The sequence below is a fragment of the Trachinotus anak genome, unplaced genomic scaffold (genome assembly GCF_046630095.1).
Source record: "Trachinotus anak isolate AG129_WGS33_773 ecotype Australia unplaced genomic scaffold, CSIRO_AGI_Tana_v1 ptg000034l, whole genome shotgun sequence".
Lineage (NCBI taxonomy): Eukaryota > Metazoa > Chordata > Actinopteri > Carangiformes > Carangidae > Trachinotus > Trachinotus anak.
Window position 1 is genome coordinate 3,588,547 of NW_027273885.1, and position 27,955 is coordinate 3,616,501.

The following is a 27,955-nucleotide window of genomic DNA, read 5'->3' on the forward strand; positions in this document are numbered from 1 at the left end:
GCTGTTCAGACTGTGTCCAAACAAACCTCAGCGGCCTGTTTTCCCAACACATTTTCTTGTATTGAGAAACAACACACATTGAATATGGCAGCTTTTTGATTGGCTGCGGCTGGTCTCTAGCTCAGCTGCGGGCCAATAGGGAGGCGGGGTTGTTTGTGCGCCGCTCTGCGCTGCTATAAAGCGGCGGCAATGAGGGATGAGAGGAGAAACAGTGAGTCAAAGACAACACAGACGCGTCCTCCATGTGAAGGAGCTCAGCTGCTCTGTGCGTTTGTCGTCGAGGGACAGCTGGACCCGCGAATCCAGACCCGACCGGGGACGGAGCGGCTCTGCAGACCTCAGGTAGGCTGCCCGCACCCAGGATGCTCCACATGCCCTGCGCCCCCCCGGGGGACGGGCTGCCCCCGCAGGGATCCCGCCGCACACATGCATCCTTCAGCACAGCATCGTTCGTGTTGTCCTCTTCCTGTCTGTTTCCCTTTGTTTGGTGTCCGCGCTGAGGAGACTGAAGCTGCACCACTGTTATCAGCTCCTCACATCTGCCGGTGTTTATTATGGCGGAGTCGCCAGCACCAGCTGACTGCTGCAGCTGCTTTCTTCCACTTCCTCCGGCTCCCTGTGTTTGGCTGCGGTGCGATCACGGTGCTCCGGTGTGTGTGAAAGTTGTGATTTAATTAGTGAATGAAACCCCCCGCTCGGCCCCGCAGGGACAGCAGAGCCCGGCGGAAGCAGAGCCGCGGTCCCTGCCCCCGGACGCGGCTGTGGTCGCCGCTCGCCCGGCGGAGAGCTGCCTTTGTCTCGGCGGCAGGACCGAGACTCCCCGCTGCGCTGCTGACACCGAACAGCTGAGCGACACTCGCGTCGGCGATGCTGGCTTCAAAATAAAAGCAGCACAAAGATGCTCTGAAAAGTGTTTGAGGTTTGTGAGGTTGTTCAGGATTTTTTTTTTTTTTTTGCAGATGTGTGTGCATTCAAGTGAAGGAAAACACCACATTTATCAGTGCGCGTGCGTCATTTCACTGAGTTTTACAAAGCGAGGCTCATTATTTTGAAAGTGATAACCGGAACACATGTGTTTTGTTGTGGTTACCTTGACTCTGCAGGGAGGAGGAGACGGAGATGCAGATTGGGGGGGTGGGGGTGCGGGTGGGGGGTATTGTGCGGATGATTTCAGTCCAGTTCAGACCAGTTCCAGCTCTGCTCTTTATTCACCGCAATATACTTTGTCTTACTGTTGATGATGATGATGGTGGTGGTGATGATGATGATGATGATGATGGTGGTGGTGATGATGATGATGATGATGATGATGGTGGTGGTGATGATGATGTTGATGATGATGGTGATGATGAAGATGTTGATGGTGATGATGAAGATGTTGATGGTGATGGTGGTGATGATGATGATGTTGATGATGATGATGATGATGATGATGATGATGGTGATGGTGATGATGTTGATGATGATGGTGATGGTGATGATGTTGATGATGATGGTGATGATGAAGATGTTGATGATGATGGTGATGGTGGTGATGATGATGATGTTGATGGTGATGATGATGATGATGGTGATGGTGGTGATGATGATGATGTTGATGATGATGATGATGATGATGATGGTGATGGTGATGATGTTGATGATGATGGTGATGGTGATGATGTTGATGATGATGGTGATGATGAAGATGTTGATGATGATGGTGATGGTGGTGATGATGATGATGATGATGGTGATGGTGATGATGGTGATGATGATGATGGTGGTGATGATGATGTTGATGGTGATGATGATGATGGTGATGGTGATGGTGATGGTGATGATGATGATGATGATGTTGATGATGATGATGATGATGATGATGATGCTGCTGATAAAAAGCATGTGGTGTCAGGACTGTGCCTCTGCAGCTGTTTCCTCCTGCTCCTTCAGCTCTGAGTGGCATCAACTTCATGTTCTGACAAAAACACGACTCATACAAAATCACAGGGTTAAGTTTCCACCACAGGTTTCTAGTGTGTAACAGGCGGGAAATACAGTAGAAAAGGCATTAATTTCTATCATGGATTCAAGTCAGGTCACACTGCTTGTTTGTATGTAGAATATGAAGCTTCTCAGCTCCCACACTCCATAATTACACATCTTATAATTTCTTCATTTGATATAAATAGGTCATTTATTTTCTAATATGTTTTATATTCGTGAATTACTCAGATAAATGATATTTATTTATATTTACACTACGCTGCAGTGTTTTATTTTTGAATGTAAACCTACATGTCGTCACATTAAGAGCACTCAGTCTTTACCGAGCGGCCGCACCTCAGCTGCGCCGGACGGGGCTGACGGCCGGGCCGCACCGGGAGCGCCGCGCCGCGCTGGTTCGAACCGGCTGGATCCCGCGTTGCGTTCAAGTGCAGTGGAGTTCCCTGTAAAAAAGTTGTTTTTGCCAAAGTGTCTTTGTCGCACCGCCTCAAACAAAGAAACATTTACATCGATGTTTTCACGCAAACAAAGGACAAATACAGCTGCAGCAAGTTGTCCTGTCTAAGTGTTTTTCATCAGCAAATCGAAGCAGATTTTTTTTATAGTTATTGAAATAACTGATAAAAAACAGTTGTTTTTTTATCAATATTAGAAAGCAGGGGTTCATTAATGTGTGGGATTCGGTTCTAGCATCGAACTCAGAACCTCTAGGTTGAATTTTAATGTAAAAGCTGATCCAAACGGCATTTTCTAGCATGAAAGACCCCTGTAAGTCCCCCCACCCACAGGGCCTGAATGCTACATCAACCTCACGTGTAGCTGCTGCAGGAGCTATGTCACTAACAGCCAATAGGAGACGACCTGGTAAACCCCCAGGCCAATCAGAGATGTCAGGAGGCGGGACTGTTTAATATTTATGACAGGGGTTTGTGTACCTCAAAGGCCTCAGCTGTTTTCTGTTTGTGGGAGTCTACACCACTACCATCATCACCACCATCATCATCATCATCATCAGGGTAGAACAAAGAGACATATATGTCCCTGGCTGTTTATTGTGAAATCAAGAGATCACATTGATTATATATATATATATATATATAACCATCTGCAGAGCTGATAGAGTATCAAAACAAACACTGAGGAACGAGCTGCACATATCATCTGAGAACTTCAGTCATCCCTGATCTTCATCCTGTTTCTGTCCCTCCTGTGTTCAAGGCTCCAGCAGCCTCCTTCACCTCCAGTCAGGCCAGTGAACCGCTACCTCTGACCCAGCTGAGATGGCTCCCACCCTGGCCACGGCCTTCTCCCGCCGCTGGTGGATGGCGGTGACGGCGGTCATCGAGAACCTGCTCTTCTCTGCCGTGCTGCTCGGCTGGGGATCCCTGCTCATCATGCTCAAATCCGAGGGCTTCTACTCCTACCTGTGCAAGAGACCAGGTGAGTCAGCTGTTACATGACTTATCATATTCCACAAATGAAGGGGGAGGTCATGGGTGGGTTTCAGGAGTACTTGATGAGTTAGGAGTATTTTATACTTCAATTTCACTTTTATTTGCTATAGTTACGAATTTGTTATAGTTGCCACAAAAGGTTTTATACAACTTTTCTTTCACATGTGTGGTTATTCTCCACGACACCTGGAATCAGTGTTCCCCTTTCAGAAAAGGATCTGAATACTTCTTCCTCCACTGAACTGAAAGCGTCATCGACAGGAACTTATTGTATGCAGTAACATTTCATATCAGAGGAATGACTCCGCGTGATAAACTAGAGATGAATCACATATATTTTAGTTGATGATATTAGAAACTGTTGTCGCTCTTATTCATCACGTGCTGCATGAAAATTAGTACCACAACTTTTACAACTACCACCCAGATAGCAAAAGAAGTCCGGCCCATACTTCAGTCACATCCTTGTCTTCATCCGGCCCAGATACAGCACGATAGTCAGATGCTACTTCCACATCTGGACCAGTCAGCCACTTCTGGCTGTCAGCCAGCACAGGGGGACCGTAGTGGGAATCTGCCCCAGCGTGGAAGGATACGGGCTGAGGACCCAGGCACATGTCGGCCCAGAAGTTTCATCTTGCTGTGTGGACGCTGTTGCTGTTAACACAGGCATATTTGTCATGCAAAGTAGCTTCAAATGGCTCATCTGAGGAGCTAACGGGCCTATTTCACAGAAACTGCCTCCTCAAGGGGTTTTTGAATTCAATCAGAGTTTGAATGGGACGTTTATAGGACAACACCCTGAGTATCTGAGCTTTGCCTTTCAACAGACTGATTGTACCACTCAGGGGTCCTTTATCCTGAGTGGGTGTGGTGGAATTGCTGTAGATTTAAGGACAACAGTGTCCAAACAGGGGTAACAAAAGTTTTTTTTTTTCACCAGGAGATATTCAGCCCCAATCCCTCCATATTGTAGAGCTCTTACAATGCTGAGGTGTGATTTCCTCAGCGAGGACAGTGACCTTTGAAAGGAGCTTACGTGTACGTTAGCAAACACGCTGGATTCACATTGATCCAACAGTCGGGATTTCCTTGCAGAGGAAGAGTCGATATGCCGATGGCAGGCTTCAAAAGCAGCCATGAAGTGCTCCTGCACAACAAACCAGCAGGGCTATATTATTATTGTTTTATTCTGTCCTCCACTCTCTGTGATCAAAGGTGATGCAGGGAGCTGATGCGCTCAGCCACTTGTTATTAGTTTGTTTTTATGTCAGAATATTGCTTCAGCTTGGAAAATCAGAGTCAGATGAGGACTCTGGTTCCTCTGAGCCAGAACTCAGAAACCGATCCTCGTCGCAGCAGCGAATGTAGGTCAGGTGAAGACGTGACAACAGCTCCAGTTCATCATCGCTGTCGTCCCCGTCAGTGGGTGTTTGGGTTGTTTCCATTGCCAGGAAGCGGATCGATGTGTGATTGAGATCCATTCATCCCTTCTCCCTCCACAGTGATTATCACACAGGTGTTTTCTGTCTGTGTCTCTTTGATCGTGTATCTGTGTGTTTCTCTCTTTGTTTCCTAAAAAGAGGAGCAGTGATGAAAGCCTCGCAGGGTTCATTTGTGCACACGAAGCCCTTTAATGGTTTGATCACTCTCAAACAGTCGCCCACAGTATCACCTGACCCTATCTGAGGGCGCTGCCTTCTCACTGTGGCCTGACGTGAACTGATCATTCTTATTTTGTGTCAGTGGATCCAGTGAGTGTAACCTGAATGGAAAATATTGGAGCACTGATGTTTAATTGTCTGTTTATCTGGTTGGATTAGGTTTAGGTATCTCCTGATACTGACTCAGCTGCCTCCACAGTGACTCCCCCTAACAGGTCCTGACTCTCTGCTAAGTGGTGTTAAATCAGCAGTTTTGGTGTTTACTCGAAGCTGTGAGAAGTCTATAATCAGGTCAAGGAGGTGCGACCTGCACTGTTCTTGTGCTTGTGTAGCCCCGGGGTAAAAATGTGCAGACATGTAGCATCGTCCTCGTCAGGAGCCGTCTTCGGTTTAAACACCAGCATGAACATTTTTTGCATCGTGGAGAAAGTTGAACAACTTCCTGCCTGATTCTAAAAAGAGATCAGATTAAAGAAAAGGTTCATATTTTATCATAAAAAAATACCCACAGTCATTAGTCTCTGTAATCAAACTGCCTCTCCACACTTGCAGGGAGGAAATCCCACTGTAACATGTTTCTAATCCATCCTCATCCTCATCCTGTGTAAAAATGCTTTCTGAAGTCCAGATGAATTTAATCTGAGGCTGTCACAGTTCAACAAATCAAGTTGGTTTCTCTTTAGTGTGGAAATGCAAAGCTGCTCTTTCTTCATAAAGTGGTTATTTGTTCCTCTTTTTATAGATTTTTGGCAACGTTAACTTTTCTAAAAACCTTGGAATGTGCTGTTTCTGATGATCACTATCACTTCACTGCATGAAGAAGATTTAATACAGTGTCAGTTTAAGCAAAAAAAAAAAAAGTACGGCTATAAATTCAAGTCATGCACAATGTAAGTTTATGATGGTTAGTAAGACTCATTTATTCCCCACTGTTATAATTAACCTGTAGCATGGCAGTAAATAAGAATAAAGCATGTTCACAATTTAAAGGAGAAACTAACATGAAATGTCTTAACAAGTTGTTGTTCAATCACAAGCCTCGAGAGCAGCTTCTCTGCTGGTTTTGATAATTGCAGGTCATTTTCACACACATCAAACCACTCAGTGATCCCTCATGCAGTGTAGCCCTCAGTCATTTTTCCTTTAATTGCTCCCTGCTCGTATATGAAAAGCACTTGTTGCAGAAAAGTAAAAGCCCTCCACTGATTCTGACATTGTCGTACTAATGTGGACATTTTATAAAAGGATCAACATCAATGCAGCTACTGTCTAACTCCATGCATTCTTCTTCCTTATCAAAAATCTGGCACGTACATCACCCACAATGCAACTCGACCCACAGATCGGTCTGAGATCGTGGGGGGGGGTTATGGTAATAGGTTCTGTGTTGTCCCAGAGTGTCGAGGAATTTCATGACCTCCTGCAGCAGCATGTCTGAGGATTTACAATGAGAGCCAACGTAGATAAGGACCAGGTATTTTCCTGTAACGTGGGGGAGTGGTGTTTTGCAACATAACGCATCAAGTCACGGTCACAGTATGGATTATTAATCCTCCTCAATGTTATCCTGCACACATCCTGCTTGAATTATTAAATTTATTTGCACATGCACAGTGTCTCTTTACTTTCAAACCTAAAAGCTGACAGGTTCCATGTCTACACTCTCTTCTGTTCAAAGTGTTAGTGAAACTCTTGATAGTGTCGATCACTTCAGCACAGTCTGTTCTCCCACATTAGCATGTGGTTTCTCTGGTGGTGTGAAGCGTGTGTGTCTACGTGTTTGTTTGTCACATAGTGGAAAGACAAAAATGCCCCCCCCCAACCACCCATCTAACTCATCACCTCCCTTTGCCTCACTGTTTATCTTGAGACTCACGGTTGTTTTGAAAAGACAGACTCAGTTTGCTCAGTCAGTGGAAAAGCTTGTTTCTGGACAGTATGAATGGTATGTGCATCATTGATAAAGGAGAGAAGACGAACTGTAGAAGGTCGGAAAAGCAGATGCAGCTGTAAAACACACAATTTATGAGACCATTCCTCTGTCTGTGTGCAGCCAGTTGTGTGTTTCATGTTGCCTTGAAGCTGCTAGACCTTCCAACCACCACTTGACCTCATCGCCTTTACACAATGGAGCCTATATCTTTATATAAGAAACCACTAATCACGAGGCTTATTGACGCAGCCACTGTTACATGGATGATGTTTGTGCATTGTAGGATGAGACAGCATCATTCATCCTAACGTCCTCTGTGATTACTCCTCTGTTGGTGCATTATGTTAATAAGCTGATATAAGAAGTGCTATCTACAGGCAAAAAGCTCTGTTAGCAAAACTGTTAGCACATCTATTAATCATTGAACCTAATGACTATAGGGTGGTTGGTGTTAGCTGAATGTTTAGGAGAAGGGAGTGGTGTGAGGAATGTGGCGAAACATACACAAAGAGAAAAAGAAAAAGCTTTTACAGTGTTGACATGAATGGGAAACACCCTCTGAAGGACAGCAGCAGGTGTACAGTGAACCCGATGAGATTCACCAGGAAGAACTTTTCAGAGAAGACCAAGTCAGCCTTTATACCCTCGGTTGTGTTTGCCTCTGTGTGTGTGTGTGTGTGTGTGGTCAGGGGTTTGCCAGTGTTGACTCAGGTTTGCTGCACCCGTTTGATTAGTCAGCAGTTGGGGCCACTGGGGACAGATGCTGCTACCTCCTGTTAGTCCAACAGTCAGCACTTAATACTCCAATAAACCTCAAATACCAGCCTGGGAGGTAGAGCACATAATCCACATATCGACGGAAAGGTTTAATCACAAAGAGGCTCTGAAATCTGATATCACCGCCCTTATTTCCCACATTTTACCCCTGTTATGTGTCATTGGCTTTGTTGGTTGGTCAGCAACTTTGGTCCAGACTGAGGGTTGTCATTCATGGTCCCCAGAGAATGGATTCAGGTTGATATTTTAGGCTCAGAGTGACATCTCTCAACAAATATTAGGCAGAAATTTGATCAACAGACAGATTTAATCACAAAGAGCCTCTGAAATCTGATTTCACTGCTCTTTTTTCTCATGTTTTAGTCATAACAACAACTGTGGATTGGTATTCATGGTCCCCAGATGATAGATGCAGACTTTTATTGAGCCACCAGCAGGTTGATATTTTTGCCCCAGAGTTACAGTTCTACAAAAACCTTAGATAAACCTCCAAGAAATTTGGTGCAGACATTCATGATCCTCAAAGGATGAACTGTAAAAACTTTTTTGAACCACAAAATCAAAATCTCAATTGGACAAACCAAGAAAAACAACCAGTTCTTCCACTCACAATTCAGATCACAATAATGACGAATGAAATCCCAAACAGTTCATTTAGTAGCTGTGCTGCAGCTTTTGATCACGTCACATGATCTCTGATGGAGATAAGAGTCCAATCATCACGGATATATAGTTGAAAATTGGACAATGACAACCAGGCAAACTTCATTTGCTAAGGAAGATTTTTTGAGACAACCGAAAGCCTCAGAGCAGCTACTAAATGGACCTGTGGGAAGATTGTATTGATTTTTCTCAGTAACTAGGATGTACTTGAATAAAATGCATCACAGTGGCGGCAGATGACTTTTAGATAGTTACAGCTCTGCATCCTCATGTTAATCAAACTAGTCCTTCCAGCAGCTGCATGTTTTTTAATGTTGTCCGCCCACATCCCTCAGTGAATTTATGCACCAACATTAAAACATCACTGCAGTCATCAGATGTTCACTAAGCCACGTTACCTTTCACCCACTTAGATCCTCGCAGGGCTCGGGCCTGTTTTCCTGCTGTGGGATGCATTTAACGTGACACAACAACTTCCTGTTGTTCCTCTAAAGTTTTCCCTTTGGCCTTAGCCGGGAGACCAGCGTCAGCACCTCATCCCTCCTCCCCTTCACCTTAAGCTGGCTCAGTAGAGGCTGAAATCAACATCACACAACAGCGGGAAAGCAGATTTTCAGTTCTTGTTGTTTATTAGATGCAGCAGGGACTTTGGCTGCTGCTGACAACTTGCCCCCAGCACTGAAACGAAGAAAACACTGTGATGACTAAGTACTTTACAGCTCTCTTGCTCCCCTCCTCCAGACATGAAACATGTGGTAACAGCTAAGTCTGTCTCTATTGTTTTCCTGGCAGTTTCACCAAAAACAAGTCAAGGTGAGTGAGGAGTTGTTTTCCTCCTCTTTGTCCTCTCTCTGTCTGTTAATATCAGCAGAGTTTCCCCGGAGGCAACAGTCTACTGGAGCAGATAGACCAAAATAGACTCCACATGAACTCAGTGGACTGTGTTTACCAGTGATTCAGCAGGAGGCAGACTGAGTGAAACTGTTACAGAGCGTCCCCCCCACCATGCAGGGGGTCACTTGTGACTAATTCTGGCGTCTGTTTATCCTGGATTTTGTTGTTTTCCTCTCAGTGTGTTTACTGACCTTCAATAAGTGCTGGCTTTTCGATCAGCGACTCAGCTCTCAGAGAGGGAGGGGTAACGGCAGAGGCTCAGGCCTCAAAGGGCAACATTAGAAATAATAATAATAATAACAATAATAACATCATTATAATTATACGAAGAGGGAATTTTTTTTTAGATCTGAAACTATTACAACAGGCTGTGTTGTTTAATAATCATAGTTTCACAGAACAATGATGCTTGTTTAGTGAAAGTCAAAATATAACAATTTAAAATCATTGCATTAGAAGCAAAAGTCATATACTCAATTTAATGCAGATGTATTATCAGCAAAATATATTTAAAGTATCAAATGTGAAAATATATTAGTAAGATATACAGAATAGCCCCTTTCATATTGTTGTGTGTATTATATTATTGGATTATTATTATTAATGCATTGATGTTTAATCTATTCAAATTTTTTCTGAGAACCATGATTGTCTGTACTAACATCCATGGTAAGGGACACAGTAAGAGCACCACAGAGGACGTCATCCTCTGGGGGCCATGAATTTCTTTTAAAAATTTAATGGAAATGCATCCAAAAGTTGTTGAGATATTTCAGTCTGGACCAACGTGGTGAACCAGCGACTGACCAACAGTGTCAGCGCTGCAAGTGTGGCTAAAACATTCAGTCAAATAAATGAAGTAGAATAAAAAATAAAAATTTTCCGGTGTTTAAGTCAGAAAATTTCAAAGTTATAGTTCATTGTCATTTGGAACCACCAGCATAATTTTTAAGCTTTAAGTTCGACCAGTTAAAAAAACAGTGTTTTCTCCATCTGATGGATAAAAATCTGACGTCTTTCCCTCTCTGCTCTCATTTTTCTCACCATCCAGACAACAGCTCCAGCTTCAACCTCACCAACGCGTCCACCACTGAAGATCCCAGCGCAGCAGAAGAGTACCTGGAGATGAATGGCTGGCCCATCTGCAAGGACCAGGACGAGATGCTGAACCTGGCCTTCACCGTGGGCTCCTTCCTGCTGTCGGCCATCACTCTGCCCATGGGCATTGTCATGGATAAATATGGACCACGGAAGCTGAGACTTCTGGGAAGGTGAGGCTGGATGAGAAAATCCGACATGATGTGTGTCGGACAGTTGTGGTCTGTGGTCTTCCTCTTATTCATACCCGTCTCTTTGTGCGTTCCCAGTGCCTGCTTTGCCTTCTCCTGCCTGCTCATCGCCTATGGAGCCAGTGATCCCAACAGTATGTATCTCTCGTGTCATCTCACATACATCACTTTAACGGCATCATACAGTACACGCCCTCGCACACTGCTCCCAGCCATGGCGCCTTCGTAGTGACCAACATCATACAGCACATTTACAGGGAGGCGTGTAGAGTGTAATGATGCAGCGGTGCCACTGAAACTGTGTCTGTCTGTGTCACTAATCTGCTCTTTATCCTGCAGACCTGTCCATACTGATCTTCTTCGCCTTGGCGTTGAATGGGTTCGGAGGAATGTGCATGACCTTCACTTCTCTGACGGTGAGTAGCAACGCGTTACGAAGCTTTACAACAATATTTTCAGATTTAAGACGCTTATAGTCGATGCTTTGTTTCACTGGTCACATAATGTTCCTTCTGCTACACAATAATTGTGGCCAAAAGATTTCACAATAACAATATTATCACAATGTCATGCCCCGTTCTTCACCTGAGGTTATGTTTTCTGTTTCCTTCAAATTTACCTTTTACTTCCTGTTTTATTTTGTTGTGTCTTTTACCTTCAAACTCTGTAGTGGTGATACGCAATATCTATAGAAAATTTAAAAAACAACAACAAAATAAAAGTAATGATAATAATACTATTAGTCAAATTCATCTTCAGCTTTGTTTATTGTGTGTTTTATCTTTTTTGGGGGGAAATTAATTAGATTCAAATACTGTAGGGAGGTGAAGAGAGAGTCTGTAACCATAACTGTACAAAAAAGAAAGAAGAATTACACATAATGTGAAAAGGAACAGATGAACTCATAAACAAAAGATATCAAACGTCTGTCATCACCATATTATCATACGTGTGTTATTAACACAATATCATTAGAGACATTTGAGCCAAGAGTCCAAAAAAAGTTGTGTTGTACTGTCTTGATACTTTCACAGTATTAATATAGAACCTAGACCTGCTTTATAATCAAAAACACATGGGCATTTCACTTTATACAATATGGGACCTTTAAAATATGTTGTAATAATACAGTATATTTTCCTTCTTTTAATTGATCGTCCAGTTAGAGACTGACAGCATTTACTGAAACTAGTTTCCACTTTCTGGTGCGACCAAGCAAAGACGGTTTGGATGCAAATAAAATGGTTTTTAAATATAATGTCAGTATCAGCGAACCAGCCTAGCATAACACCCAGATGTGAGGGTGGAGGGAGGAATAAGAAGAAAGAGAGGCAAGAGAGTGGATTATAGCACCGATGCGAAGTGTGACAGCATCAGACACTAGTGCAGAGAAGTACAAAGTGGACAGAGACGGAGACAGACAGAGAGACAGATGCGTTAGAGAGAGGGAACAAAGATGGATGGAGGAGGAGAGATCAATCGAAAGCTGACAGGAGGCTGCTGGGAGAAAAGGGACGAGCAGTGACTCGTAGACTGGAGACGAGGAAAAGCCACTGGTCAGGATGATCTCATCAGTCAGAGAAAGTGCTGCATCACAAGAGAGGCAGCCACGTGAGAGAGAGACACAGGGAGAGAGTGGTTAAAATAGAATACGTCCACATTAGTCATTTATTATTCACGTCTGTTCTGCTGCTCTGGCTGGGAGCCAAAAAAAGACCTCTGCTCATTACTATTTCATCCACACAAGGACACATGGATCACCAGTGTGTGTGTGTGTGTGTGTGTGTGTTGTTGACATTGCAGGTCTGCAGATTGTTATAGTGTTTATTGAAGGTGGAAGTGCATTATGGGAGTTCAGGGACAGTTTCTGCATCAGAGGTGGACTGTTTGGTGTAGTGTGTGTGTTACTGTGTGGCTGACTTGTCTTTGAAAGTGTAGCTGAACAGTCTGTTACACAGTGAGAGCTGAGACAGGCTGTCACCAAGGAGACAAACAGGAAGCAGCGACAGGGGAACTGAGTGAGTGTGTTTGTGTGTGTGTGTGTGTGTGTCTCCACACCCATGCTTTTCAGTTTCCTATTCAGGCCGCCTACTGGGACCCAGACTGACAACACCCCCCACCCCCACCCACCACCCCCCACCCCCCACCCCACTCCCACAGCTTCCCAGTCATAAGTCTCAGCCTGCTTGTTTTTGTCTTCTCCAGTTTCAGCTGCTCTCGCTCACTCTGCGTGGCCGGACTTGTGCACAACTGCCAAAAACGATCTCATGTGTATGCAAGAGAGCGTAACTGTGCTGTTACTGTACGTCAGTGTGTGTTTGTGCGTTTGGCTGTGTGTTGTTTTAGCTGCAGAGCGCCTCTAGCCCACAGTTACGGCTCCCTGCAGGCCTCAGCAAATGTTTAATTTATGCTGCTGCCTCAGTGTGTGTGTGTGTGTGTGTGTGTGTGTGTGTGTGTGTGTGAGAGAGATCAAGACAGAGTAAGTTGTTTTGTGTGGATGCTTTGGTCGAACTTTTCCTCTTCCCTGCCCTTTCCTGAATCTCTGGGTCAGGGGCTGTTACTGAGGAAAACAACTATTTTAAGAAACCTGTAACCTTTATTTCTCGGGGGGGGGGGGGGGGGGGCTGACGCTGCAACTCAGGCATGATGGGTTGTTGAAACTCCTCAGGTCGAGGTGACCCACCCGACTTGTTTAATGTGTGTGTTTGTTTTGCTTGTGTGGGACCAGAACCAGAGATTTCTTGCACCGTGCTTTTCTTTCTTTGTGTGTTTGGCTCCTTCCCGCTCTTTCTTTGTTATTCCTTCTCTTTATCTTTCTTTGCTTCACTTCCTCATTCTCTCCTGTGGATGCACACTCAGCACTCACTGTTCCAACCAGGGAGAACAGGGAGTGAGGCGGAGGAGAAGAAGAGGAGGAGGAGGAGGAAGGAGGGGTGTTTAATTCCCTCTGAGCTCATAAACAGGTTCATGTTACAGAAAACACAATATCTACACACAGATATATACACATGTCCACACCCACAGCTACACATGAAGCTCCTCCTCTTGTTCTTCGTCTCGCTTGTTGCACGTGCTGGAGCCCCCTCTGCTTCCTGGGTTTGGTCTCCTCGTCTGAGGCTCTGCTCTCTGCCCTAATCTACTTTGCTGCCATATAATGTGTATTTCCTCTTTTCCCAATCCCTGTTTTTTCTGTGTCACTGGACCATCTGGTTCATCCTCATGTGCCTGCTCTCTGATTTCCTGCACACAAACCGGCCATTGAGAAATCTAAATGTTCTGCACACTTCCTCCTTAATGAATGAGCTTTTAACGTTGAGGCGCAGCTGGAGGGGAGATGAGGGGTAATTTCTTTTTAGCTGGAAAATTAATGAAACGCACACGCAGGACTTCCTTCTGGCCCCGTGAAGGGATGAAAGCAATAAGGTGGTGAGGTCAGGCTGCGGACTATTTTTACCACGCGGGGTGAGATGGAAGAAGGACAGTATATGCTCTGTTTACTGCATGTGACCACCGAGGGGAGGAGTGGGGGAAAAAATGAAAGGTCAAGAGTCGCTCTGTAATGTGAGATTGAAGCTGGCCAGACACAAGCAGCAGTTGTTGATATCATGCCTGTGTGGATGTGGATTTGTGGAGCGGCGTGAATGTGGCAGCCGGCTGCTCCAGGTGGTTGCTGGAGTTGGTCGTTTTTAGGGTTTTTCCGTGACTGTAAATCCCTTCCAGACACAGAGGGGTGATAACGCCCGTTCAGAGACACCCCCACCCTTATTTACACTTGTGTTAAAATCCACCGGTTTCAGTCCAAAATATGAGACTTCTAATAAGAGGGAGCACAACATGACGTCAGGGCGATGGAGCTATGCAGCCTGGTGTTCGTCAGCTGTTGTTTGCTAATCTTACAGCCTTACTTGGCTGCTCTGATGGATGGAGTCCCATCCTGTGCGTCAGGACAGGACCGGTCGGAGCTGGTTCTCAGTGAGCCAGCAGCAGGCAGCTGGAGTTTCCACTTGCTGCAGCAAACGCTCCTTCCTCATTTCATTTCTCTGTTCCTTTCCTCTCAATTGGCTCTGTCCAGTTTCCTCTTTTTTTTCCCCCACCCTCCTGACTTTAGGCTCAGCATGTTTTCTCTTTGTCACCTCACACTCAGCCTTTTCCTTTGTCATTTTCAACACCTCAGCTGATAATCTCATCCTGAGTGACCTGTGAAATACGTGAGGATGTGCAAGGCAGCCAGAAAGTTTGCAGTCTCAATCTAAACTTCACAAAAAAAGCTCACTTCTCTTATACCTTTACATCTACTTGTTATGTTTACATCTCATCACCTTGAGAACAGTCACCAATGACAGAGTTTTGACCACACTGTAGAAAAAACATCAGTTTTGCCTGAATCCCTGCAGAAATATCAACAAGTAAATCTGCTCATTATAAATAAGTGGGTCACATGGTGCTCAGTGTTTATCATCTCTGCCTGAACTGGTAACAGTCAGTACTTTCACAGAACAAGATCAACTCTCAGCTGAACAAGTTTCAGCTGGTCCGCACTGATACTTAATGTAAACTTTGCTGAATATGATTTACAGTAGTGATAATAGTCTGCAGCCATGCTAAAGCTTTTTCAGCTAAATGCTTACATTAGGATGCTAACATGGTCACAATGGAAGTTGATGCTAAGCAAGTACAGTGTTTACTACGTTAGCATGCTAATGTTTTCTGATTAGCAGGTTGTGTTATCATACACGTCATTAACAACGATCATATTTACAGATTATTTACAGAATCAGTGGATAAATCTTTACAGTGAGAGTTCAGGTGGGTTTAACGTCCTTCACTGCTGCTCTTTGTAAAGCCCTTTCACAAACCGTCCTTTTATTGCCAAATCCAGGGACATTTAAAAACACTTCACTGGGAAACTGGCAGCGGCCCCAGAGCTGATGGAGTGTTTTTAAATGTCTTTAGCTTCGTCAAAAAGGCGGGTTTGTCTAAGACTTTAGTTTTATTTCTCCACAAAACTAATACCAAAGACATTTTAGACACTTTATATTTAAATTTTTGTTTCATGTTTGTTCATATTTACCTCTTTCACACATGTAAGTTACCACACAACCCTGAACAAAATGTCCCTCTGAGCCATGACAAACAGTGGTGCTTATATAAAATGTTGAGTTACCTGGATACTGTTCAAACAGAACCCAAAGATCAACTCTCTCTTCCTCAAGCATCTTATAGATATTTTGATTGCTCCTTTTTGTGATTACAACAAATGCCAACACACATCCACCCCACCTCTACCACACACACACACACACACACACACACACACCAAGCACCCCCCTGCACATGCACCTGCTATGGACTGAATCCGCCACCGAACCCTGATCTCTTATCTCCAGGTGACTGCACTGAACCTAAAATAGATCTGTCCAAACACTGAGCCCGTCTCTCTCTCTCTGTGTACCTTGCCATTCTCTGCATGGATACACTGTGAGCTAACAAAAGAGCTGTTGAGGGAAGAGGCAATAACAAAGTAGATGGAGGGCGTTATTGCTTTAGAGAGGCATCTTCACAGGGGTTCTCTCTGTCTCTTTTCCTTCATCTTTTGCCCCGCAGATAAACTGATATTTGTGGTGTAACTGATATGAAGAGATTAGTAGAAAGAGCTAGCGATTAGTAAATCCTGTGTTTAATGAGGTAGAAAGCCGTAGATGAGGCAATGAGGTTAAATTTACAGAACAAACACTGGAAATGCCTCTGATGAAGAACTACGTAATCACACACCGTGACTTAAACATCTGAGAAACACAGGGAGTACACTCCTTCACCAGTCACCAAAACAGGTTGCTGTTTTCTGAAGGGAAATCTTGTTTACACCTCAGGGGGATCAGGAGACGCTTAGCTAGCCAGCGGCGATATCCATGTTCCCCTCAGGCGGGACGTAAATAAGTCTGGTGATCCTCTGACTTTTCATCTTACAAACCAGTTCTGAGACCATAACCAGCCGGCCTGTTGCTCAAGGTACAGCTGTGTTTAAGCACAGTCTGCAGAGCTGCTGTATAAAGCATTTGTAGATTTTTAATGGCTTTTATGAGCAAGAGCATGATGGGAAACGTGATTTCATCGGCCTGTCAGGGCAGGAACATTGGTCATGTCTGTTGTTTTGTCACTGTGTACAGTTACTGTGCAGTCGTTTGCTTGTTGTGTGTCTGTTAGCACCTGAAGCCACAGCTGATTCTTTGTCCCCCAGTGTTTAACAGTCACAAACGTACCTGCCGACTTGACTGATGTGTTATTGACTCCAGCAAGAAAAACACTGTTATCTGCTGCTCGTCAAGCCTGACAGCTGCTCCTCCCTTCAACACACTCACTCACTCTTTATCCTCACGCTGCTGAACCCATTAATCCCGACTTCTTCTTTCATGATTAGTCACTCAAACTGGTTTGTGACATGTTTTTTGGGAAGCAGCGTTCTCAGCAGCTGACTATGACCCAGACCTAGTAACCCAGAGAAACTCCCAGTGTGACGTGAGTGCGTCAGCGTCACAAGGACGAGCTGTGAATTCTGCTCACACAGGCGGTTTGTGGTTTTCGTTCTGGCACTGCACCGTTCACCCACGTGATTTTGCTCTGTTCTCCCACTCACCCGTGCACTTGCAGAAGTTATTGCCAGTGGCAACAGCACTCCTGCAAAATTAACCTGTTCCCAGACCAAATAAACAAGCCTGGGTCTGTTAGTGACACCACGGAGGTGACTGACAGAGGGGTTAGGGACTGACTGCAGTGGCCTTCGTGCTATTTATATGCACTGAACATCTGGAATTGTAAATGAGAAATTGTTAATTTGAACTAATGACTTAGGGACTGTATAAAAATTACCATTTAAGTTTCACTTCATAAAAAAGCTTCTTATGAGGCTAGAATCGACTGTAATATTTTTACATTGAAAATAAAATTTGACATTGAAATCAAAACCTGAACTGAAAAAGGAAACAATGGCATTGAAAAGCTTGATAACTTTCTGTATTATGATGTGAAAAACACATCATAATACAAGAAAAAAATCTAAATTATATTTTTATATTTTATTTTTTGTATTATGATGTGAAAAACACATCATAATACAAAAAAATATCAAAATTAGATTTTGATATTTTATTTTTTGTATTACAATGTGAACATTTTCTTTGATATTTTTTGTATCATTATGTGAAAAAACACATAATACAAAAGATATAAACATTAATTATTGTAGTAAAGATTGTAGTTGGGTTTTTTTGGGGGGTTTTTTTATGCCAGTGTTTTATTCTTCAGTCGGATCTTTTTCAGTGCCAACACAATTTTTTCCAGTACATGTTTTTCAATGCCATTGTTTCCTTCTTAGTCCAGGTTTTGTTTTCAATGCCAAATTTTATTTTCAATGCTAAAATGTAATGTCAGAGCTATTAATGTTTATTTTGAAGTAGAAAGTAGTGTATATGCCACACACTGCTTCCTTTTCAGTCCATTGTGTTCGGACACTCAAATATAATTGTGGACGGCAAGATTTCAAACTCAAATTCAAACTGTCTCTCAAAAAAAAAAAAAACAACTACGCTATCACAAGCAAAGAAGAAAAATGACAATACTTTCCACTTTTCCCCCTGTAATAATTTTCATACAGTCCCTTACTTCAAAGTTTGCCCACTTCTTTCCAAGATTTATTCTATTAATAGAGCGCTCACACAGACTGGACATAAAAAAATGACCCTTTGCCACAGACTAAAGGATGAGGAAGTGGCAGCTCCAGCGAGCAGATCTGAACCTGTTGACACTGACGCACATCATGAGTTTGCCTTGATTCGTTGCGACCTCACCGAGTCTGCTGAGCTAGACACAAGCTGAGCTGGTTGTTTGTGTTTCCCTTCCTCTCCTCTCTCCTTCTTCCAACTGGGCCGAAGGTCACCCATCTTACCCCCGATGTTGTCAGTCAGACGTCTGCTGTAAAGTGTCAGAACTGGATTTTTGCGGTTGACTGCCGCTCCAGAGAAACAGGAGTGGATGAATTTGGGTCAGCTTTTTTGTTTTGGATGTCATAACTGGGGTGTAGTGATTTTGGTAGCTCACCTTTGGTCCAATTAATCCAGGGAATGACATCTGTGTGGGGTGAGAGGGTTCAACCATCTAACTAACAAGCTGCACCCCTGTGGTGAACACAGCAGCTGTAGGGTGGGGTGAATGGACAGATGAAGACAATGAGAGAGGGAATTGTCAGTGCAGTTGTGCAGTTTATGACTCATAATAATAATATTACACCATGATTTTAAACTCCACCATTGAATGACTTCACTCCCTGCTTTCCTCTCCTCCATGTTAAACCTACATTCTCCAGATGGCACAAATTAAACGTTGACATCAGTGATAAATCTCAAACTCACTTGTTGCTCTCATGCTCTCGGCAGTTTTTTTTTTTTTTTGTCTTTGTTTTTGACTTCCTGAAGAGGCCTGTTTACAGTTTGAAGTAGCCTAGTTAAGAACAGCATGTGCTCTTGTCTCGGGTTGAGCTTCATTATGCAAGACGCTGCTCTGACTCTGCACTGCTTCAAACCCTGGAACACAAACAGTGCGAGAAGCACCCTGCAGCAGGCAGCACTGGTGCACTTACTGTGGTCATAAGCTTATCAATAGCCAGTAATGTAGAGCGCTGGGGTGAAGCGTTTGCCTGCATGTGTACAATTTGCTATTCTGCTATTCTGGACTGAATAAAGAGAAAATGTGACAAGGACGAGCGTGCAAGCTAACACGAAGTTATGTGACAATTACAGATGTAATAGTAAATGTTAAAATATAGTTTAAAAGTTGAATAAATACAAAATGACTCAGTGACATTTGTCACATAGAAATATGTATCTGAAGTCTGCCATCATTTCATATCAGACCAAGTAAGGGTGGAACAGAAAAACTCCTGAGTCTGTAAAAACATTGTTTTATTGCTCATGAATTAAACTTTGTATTTGTTGGAGAATTAAAATCTTCTTTCAGGAGTTACATAGTGTTGCTTTAAGTCAGTAGAACATTGTGTCCAGTGCCTGTACCACTTAGTTCTGGTCCTCAAAAGCAAAAAAACTCCTTGTTCCATCACTAAAGCAGCGGGTTGATACACTTCAGGAGGTTTTTTTCTCTTCTCCCACAGTGAAATTTGAGAAGCTCATGACCAGGCTGTGCTTCTGTGTGTTGTGCTGGAAAGTGGATAATTGATTTTTCTCCTCTAAGCCTCAGGCTAATAGTGTTTCACGATGATTTAAATCATATTCAGACGCCATAAGAGTTCAAGAATAAGATGTGTTTGATGTATCTGCAAACATCACATGTTTGTGTGTGTTTATGTGAACTTGGCACTAATGGCACAGAACAGCAGCCCCTGTGCAAACAGGACATGTAATATTAGATTCAAAGGTTATACTGACTATTTAGATACAGTGTGTTGTTTTTTTGTTGTTCTTGTGGCCTTTTATCTTGGATTTTCATTTACATTATTGTTTTGCTGTTTTCTCTATGATGTCATGTTTACTTGGGTGAACCCCGGGAAGAGCAGCTGCAGCCTTGGTAGTGGATCCAAAATAAATGAAAATAAAACTTGTGTATTATGTTTAACTTTCCAACCTGTTTCCTTCAGCTCCCCAACATGTTTGGAGACCTGAGGTCGACCTTCATCGCCCTGATGATTGGATCCTACGCCTCCTCTGCTGTCACCTTCCCTGGCATTAAGGTGAGCTGGACTCATTTACTTCCCCTTAATTCTCGATTTATCCTAAAATATTAAATCATCTGTTCTCATCCGTCACAAAGAGGCGGCGCTCTGACGTTAACTCAGAAAGAACTACACAGCTGTAACAGAATGTGTCACTGATTGTTCATTATGATGTATTGTGTTTGGTTGCCGTCTCTCCGCCTGCAGGTGATCTATGATTTGGGTGCTGCCTTCATGTCCATCCTGGTGGTCTGGGCCGGCTGCGCCTGCCTCGTCTTCCTCAACTGCTTCGTCAACTGGCCTCTGGAGCCCTTCCCCGGCCCGGAGGACATGGATTTCACGTAAGATAAACAGACACGTGCCCGTCCCTGAATACACACAAAGCCATATAAACGTTTCTGTAGCCTCCAGCTATCATTGTTAAGCAGCCTTTGTAATGTTGTTAGCTAACCTCAGATTATACTTCCTGTAAATGGATTCCTGGCTGAGCCCAGACAGTCTGCATTCTCCACAGAGATCACCGCATTACCACACACACATGTATGAGATTGCATAGACACACACTCATGTGCAGTAAATCCCAGTGTAATGCAGCAGAGGCCAAGCGAGCCCTAAAGACAGGAAAGACCATAAAACCAGATGATCAGTCGGCTTTGCTCTCATTCACCTGGATCTCTCCTCTCTGTCCGCTGACATTATGTCTTCCCCTCATGCATTCCTCTTCCTGTTTTCACACATGATCTTTGCATCTTCTCCCTCAGGGTGAAGATCAAGTTCAGCTGGCTGGGTTTTGACCACAAGATCACGGGGAAGCAGTTTTATCGGCAGGTGACCACCGTGGGCCGCCGCCTCAGTGTCGGCAACTCCATCAAGCAGCAGCACCAGCCACCCAAAGACCTGGCCACGCAGGAGGCCAACAAGCTGTGCCTGTCCACCGTCGACCTGGAGGTGAAGTGCAAGGCTCAGGAGCAGAGTAAGTCTGGAAACACAAGATCGAAATGTAATCTGTTGTGAGGTGCTAGTGAAAGTATTATCCCCAACATGCTGCTGAGAGACTGTCACTACTGTCTGACTATGAGAAATGGTGAAACACAGCTTTAAAAACACAGATACGTCAACAGAAATGCCCCCTGTGCTCAAATGATTCAGTCTGGAGCCAAGGCAGTCCCTCTATTCTTTGTGTCCCTTGTGCCAACTTATGAATATTCATCCAAGCATCTCGAAAGCCAGTCTGCCGGTCGGGTCGGCGTCGTGAATGAACTGAGCAGAAGAGCTGGCGCTTCGTGTCTGAAAAGCTCAGGAACAGTGATACGAGCAGTAAAATGTCGAGATCTTACCACCACAGTTTGATTCAGCTACTCAATCAGTACACAGCCCGAGGTACAAACTCTGATGGCAAGCCAAAACAATATAGCTTTAAAAATTATTCTACACTGTATAAGATAGAGATGCAGTAACCAGGAAGTTGTGTTGACAAAGCAAACACAACTGGACTGTGTTTATGGAAGAAAACAACAGAAAGCAGGTTGAACAGTATATCTATATATTTATATTTTTACATTATATTTATTCATTTAACATTTCAGTATTTTTATTTAAAGCTGCATTGTTGAATGAAACTTAACAATATGAGCTGTAATAATGTAATGTGAAGGTTGTAACTCGTAATGTCAAATCCACAAAGCATCATTACCTGACGCTGTGTTAACGCTTTGGCTTCTTTTCGTGCATAGTTTCTGTTTTCTGGCAAACTACACTCTCATTAACCCAGTTTCCAGCTACAACAGGCAGCTGTTTTATATGAAAAAAAAACTCCTATAAACTCAGTGTGTGTAAACTGCCCAGGACTAAACAGCAGATTGACATAGTTAATGTCAATGGTGAACATGAGTATTAACCTTCTAAGAAAAGACGGATATTTTTTTTCAGGCGACCAGAAACATGAGTCTGTAGCTAATGTACCTGCTACATGCGTAAACTGAAACACATCTTCTCACGAAAATGAACTAAAATGAACAGTTGTCCTCAAACTGATGTCTCTTCAAGTGCTGTTGCTAAAAATCGGTGTGATGTGTGTTTGAAAAGTCGCAGCGTCACCTCTTCCTCTTAGCTCTGAAAAACACAAAACCTCAGTGTCTGACCTACATCTACACCTGCACCCCTCACAATGGTGCCCCCTAAATTACCCATTTACCTCTGCCCTACATCCATGCTAAGCTAACCTCTGTTACCCCTACACCTCACGGCCTCCTCACACCCTCCTGGCTCTCACACCGGGGTCTGGGTGGGGGTCTGTCTCGGCCTCTTTTGTACCAAACGGACCGTGGAATCGGTTCGGACCCTGCTCTTAGAAAATCTGCCCAGCAGGTGTGTAGCCGGCGGGGAGCTCTAGAGGAGCCTTGTTGTGGGTTGAAGTATCAGCCAGTGGAAGTGTGTGTGTGTGTGTGTGTCTGTCTGTGTGTGTTTGGAGTGCCGTCAGGATGCTCATGGTTGGTTTCATAACAGCTGGACATGTTCCGTCTGTCAGGAGCTTTAAAGAGGCCCATATTACACACTCACACACAAACCTGGTTCCTTTTGCTCTAATTTAATGGCGGCTGTGAGCATTTCAGTTTATTTACTTAATACTTTATATATTTTTTATTTTATCCTCAATAAAACACAGATGTTGCAGCTGTAGACACAGTCAGCGTAGCCACAGTGTACTAGTTGCTAGCATGGCTGTTATATTTTGTTTTGACCACAGGCAGAGATAAATAGGTCGCTAATGTTAATGCACATTTTGTTTCTTATATTATGATCTCATTTGAATAATTATGAAGCAATGTGTGGGTCAAAGTGCTTCTAAAGCCTTATAATGCCTCACAAACATGACCTGTTACCAGACGATTCCCTTAATTAAGCCGTGGGTGGATACCTGTTGTTCTGGGTAATAAACCCATCTGCCCCGTGTGTGTACCCACCATTAATTGGTTTGTCCAGCCCTTCGCCATATGGGCAGTTGTGTCCATTTTTCCATTTGTATTCACAACTTAGATTAATGATCAACTTTTTCCTAGAACCCACCTTTCTTTGAGTCCCCCGGCCGCACAGCTGCTAATGCAGGTTAAGACGTGTTACCAAGGCACCCGAGGGCCAGTGGGAATATTCAGATGATAATCTCTTCCCTCCGCCCTGACAGAGGGACATGGGTGTAGTTTTCCATCATTTGAAAGGAGCTTAGAAGAGGAAAAGAGACAAATAATCTCATGTAGCATTAGAGGCGTGTTTGGACTTGTCTGTACTGTGCATGAAAGTTCACCTGCAGACTGCAGAGGCTTAGAAGAAATCATGTAGTTTGTGTTTTGAAACGCAGAACAGGCAGCATTGTACCACCCCACTGATCAAATGAACAATATGTTTTTCTGTCCAGATGTAAAGGTCACAGATGCAACATCTGTCCCATCATTGGGACACTGAAGTTCTAGTGAAATGTGTCTTTATGGAAGTGCAATGCGAGATCACTGGAACAACCCTTTAAAACTGCATAGTCAGACATGATTTCCTCATCCTGACAGATACCTACTGTCTATCCAAAATAATAAAATGTTTGCCTGTATAGAGGCCAACGTTTAATTCCAGTATTTCTGCAGACTCTGTTGGTTTTGCAAACTTTTTATCTTTCCGGGGAGACCACAATTATCTATGAACTCATGAAATTCCTTTTAATATATAACCTGCTGCCAGATAACAGGTGAAAAAGGAACTGGAGTTTTCCCCCTAATGTTTGCATAGGGAACATTATCTAACTGAACAACAAAGTAATGTACAGAGTGCTGAAGTTGCATACCGAGGCTTGGTAACCTCTAACTTTTCAGTGTTTGCTGAAAACAGATTTCATGCAGCTCTGTGGAGGAAAAACTTCTCTCTACTACAAATGTGAACAAAACCGTTGTGGATAATATCTGTGATATTTCATAATAAGTCTCTGTCTGTGTGGTATATCAGAAGACCGATTTGATCTAGCCCTGACTCTAACAACGTCTTCTCTCTCATTTCCTGTGCAGCTCAGTCCTTCATGAAAAGTATCTTCAGTCCCATCTTCTTACTGAGCCTCATCACCATGTGTGTGACGCAGCTGCGCCTCATCTTCTACATGGGAGCCATGAACACCATCTTGGAGTCCCTGACAGATGGAGACCTCAGCACAGGTGTGTGGTGCTCTGTGGTGCAGAAGAGACTGCTTTGTTGTGACGTCACAAAGTTGCAGAAGTCCTGACAGCTGGTTTTAAGGCTCAGTTTCTGAATACAGGCTGTGTGCATTTCTCTGTGGACTGAGGCTTTGATACTTTCACAGTATTAATACAGAACTTAGACCTGCTTTATAATCAAAAAACACATGGAAGTCTGACTTTATAAAATATGGGACCTTTAACATCTGACCTCAGACGTTTAACTGTGCTGCAGTGAGTCTTTACGTGTTCGACTGTTTTATATCTTTTCTTTCTGCTCTCTGACTGACACCTAACAACCCTCTCTCTGCTGCTCTCTGCTCAGCTGAACCACTAAAATGGCTTGTTGTTAACTCGGCTCCATCTCTCCTTTTCCGTTCGCCTCTCTCGCTCTCTCTTCTCTTTTCCTGTCATGCTGGCTTCCTGCTGCTGTTGCAGTGGAGAAGATGCAAGTGGGTAAGAGACCTCAGGCCAAAGTCACAAAGACCTAACCACCTACACTCCTCACCATCTCTCCTCAGCTGCCTGTCTGCTTCATCTGTCTTTGTAAGAGCATGATGTTTGAGTAAAATGTGTGGTCACAACCTAAAAACAGCTTTTTACGTCTTCCTGTCAAGTGTGTTTGCTTGTGCATTTCCTTCTAAACTCTTCATACCGTTCATTTCACATTCAAATCCTAAAAATACACCATAAAAAAACATGATAATAACTCCATCTGTCCTGTCGTCTGTTTCTCAGTGAGTGTTTACACATCCATCTTTGGCGTGCTCCAGCTTTTGTGTCTGGTCACCTCTCCTGTGATTGGCTACGTCATGGACTGGAGGCTCAAAGACTGCGAGGACGATAATGACAAGAGTGTCAAGAGGTGAGGGTGCACACACAAACATAATCAGTTCGACAGAGAGCACAGAACAAGAAAAAGCAGCTGCTGGAAAAACAGGGGAAAAAAAGTCTAACTCTGTTTTATTCTCTTCTGTTCCATTAGGGAGCCTGGTCAGCCCCGTCGTCCCGACAAACAGATCCAGAAGATCATCAACGCCACCAGAGCCTTTATTTTCACCAACCTGCTCCTGGTTGGCTTTGGCCTCACCTGCATCATCCCCAACCTGCCCCTTCAGGTACACGAAGAGAACCAATTTATTGCTTTTGAACTTTTTGGGGTATGCACACATTTCCCAGCATGTGCTGCTGTAGCCCAGAGTCTCCACACACACAGAGAGCGTTAACACTGCAGAGACCGAGGGATGAACGTGATGTTCAAACCAAAGTCATTCACATGGCAATGCAGCTACTGATGTTTCTAATGCTCCAGTGACGCCTACTGGACAAATGAGGCATTGCATGTTATTTACTCGTGTTGAATGTCATTTCTCAGAGATGAAAGCCATTTCTCAGTGAGGACAGGACAGCTGTGAACTGACCTGGTACTTAATGGAAAATCTATGTTTTTCTTTCCTCTTTTCTCCTCCTCTTCAGATTCTGTCCTTCATCCTGCACACTATCGTCAGAGGCTTCATCCACTCTGCAGTTGGAGGCCTCTATGCTGCTGTGTGAGTATAATAACATAAAATACACAATAATACTGCGTAAAACCATAATACCATTAAATGTACCATTGACTGGATAGACTACATGTCCAAAAGTAAGTGGACACTAGAGCATCTGCAATGTGATTGTGGATCATCTTATTCAAAACCATAGACGTTAATCTGCAGCTGTAACAACCTCCTGGAGAACTATCCCTTTATGGAGCTTCCTTTGTGATATCAAATTAAATCAGGAAGGGGCCTTTTCCATACTTTTCCCACAAAGTTCAAGGTGCAATCTTGTCAAAATATAATGTATGCTGTCGCCTTAAAGCTATGTAATGTTTGAAAGAAGAAACACATTCTGAATTGATGAACACTAAACACACCATTATTCAATTCACTACACTCAGGGGTTTTGCGGTTAGTGTCTGGTATGGACACTGGCTTAATTTAGCCAGTGTTGGCTAACATTTGCTAAATTTAGCTGTTTAATGTAAATTAATGACTTATAATGATTTTATGACTTCGTGCTACTGTTAGAGTAGGTGTTAGCATTTAGCATTAAACCATAATTGTTTCTTAATTACCCATACCCAAACATAATATATTAACATATAATTGAAGTTTCATATGTGAAGTATATTTACATATAAAATAAAAACATAAATGTAAAAATGATCTATGAAACCTATTAGAAATCGGAACAATTTTGTATATTGACATATATGTCTTGCCCATAGAATATAATAATATAGTTGTATATGTATATGTTGATGTATATGTTGATTTATATGTAAATATAAAAGATAATCATGTATGTTTAAGAAAACATTTATAAACATGTATTTATATGTATGTTGTTTTAATACATTTAAAAAATACATCATTAACATATATGCTCACAACATGTTCCCATTTAAAAATTAATCATATAGATATTTTTTGTACATAGACAATTCTTCTGTGGGTATTTCATGATATAAACTTACATCTTCATATATCCAGAGGATGCGTGTATGGGATAATAATATATCTCTTTATTGGTGACATCACTCTTGACATAGCAGCATATATGTTACATTTCTGTAGGGGTTTAACTGGAACAAAGTGATCTGACCCAAACCATGATAAACAGACCCACTCGTGTCCACATACTTTTGTCAATATAATGAACAATATAGCTTGGACTGTACATTTTTAATTCAACTTTATCGGTTGAAAATGAACCTTTAGCTGATGATCATACACTTGTTTATCCAAAAGCTCAAGTACGACCTCAGTTTAGTGATAACACCTGTTTAAATTTACCATCTGATACATGTTGTTTGTCCCCTGCAGGTACCCGTCCTCTCAGTTTGGCAGCCTGACAGGCATGCAGTCTCTGATCAGCGCTCTGTTCGCCCTGCTCCAGCAGCCTCTCTTCATGGCCATGGTGGGACCCCTGGAAGGAGACCCTCTATGGGTAAGATGTTACTAATATGCGGTTATTTATTTATTTTTGAATATTTGAGAGTTTCAGTCACATCATTAACATTACACTGTCTCTCAGGTGAACGTGGGCCTGTTGGTGCTGAGCATGCTGGGATTCTGCCTGCCCCTCTACCTGCTGTGCCACAGCCGCCACCTCCAGCGCCTCAGGGACGAGCGCGACGAGGATCCCAAGATCTACGTCAAGATCAACGACGGTAGCAAGCCCGAGGCCTTCGTCTAGAGCGGGAGGGAGAGTGGAGAGCTCTACACCAAAAAGAGAGAAGAAGAAGAAGAGAGGGAGGGGAGAGTGGTGGAGGTCACCTGCCTGTGTGAGACTTTTATACGTTCACTCTGTCCTCCACCACCT

General features: G+C 43.3%; 1 protein-coding gene across 1 annotated transcript; it reads left to right on the plus strand.

The window, feature by feature from the left end:
• The first annotated feature begins 205 nt into the window (after positions 1 to 205).
• Positions 206 to 27,864, plus strand: LOC139614335 (large neutral amino acids transporter small subunit 4-like). The gene is made up of 14 exons (XM_071471475.1): positions 206 to 342; positions 3,205 to 3,426; positions 10,423 to 10,642; positions 10,739 to 10,794; positions 11,000 to 11,076; positions 20,304 to 20,396; positions 20,586 to 20,719; positions 21,140 to 21,351; positions 24,425 to 24,568; positions 25,328 to 25,454; positions 25,575 to 25,707; positions 26,066 to 26,139; positions 27,457 to 27,580; positions 27,668 to 27,864. Exons 2-14 carry the CDS (start codon positions 3,267 to 3,269, stop codon positions 27,827 to 27,829), a joined length of 1,716 nt encoding a protein of 571 aa, XP_071327576.1. The 5' UTR covers positions 206 to 342; positions 3,205 to 3,266; the 3' UTR covers positions 27,830 to 27,864.
• Positions 27,865 to 27,955: the final 91 nt, after the last annotated feature.

Excerpts from the sequence above, each read along its gene's own strand:
- LOC139614335 (XM_071471475.1), top strand. The coding sequence starts at position 3,267 with ATGGCTCCCACCCTGGCCACGGCCTTCTCCCGCCGCTGGTGGATGGCG. Across the intron at positions 25,455-25,574 it reads AATGACAAGAGTGTCAAGAG|GGAGCCTGGTCAGCCCCGTC; the intron begins GTGAGGGTGCAC and ends CTGTTCCATTAG. Across the intron at positions 26,140-27,456 it reads GGAGGCCTCTATGCTGCTGT|GTACCCGTCCTCTCAGTTTG; the intron begins GTGAGTATAATA and ends TGTCCCCTGCAG.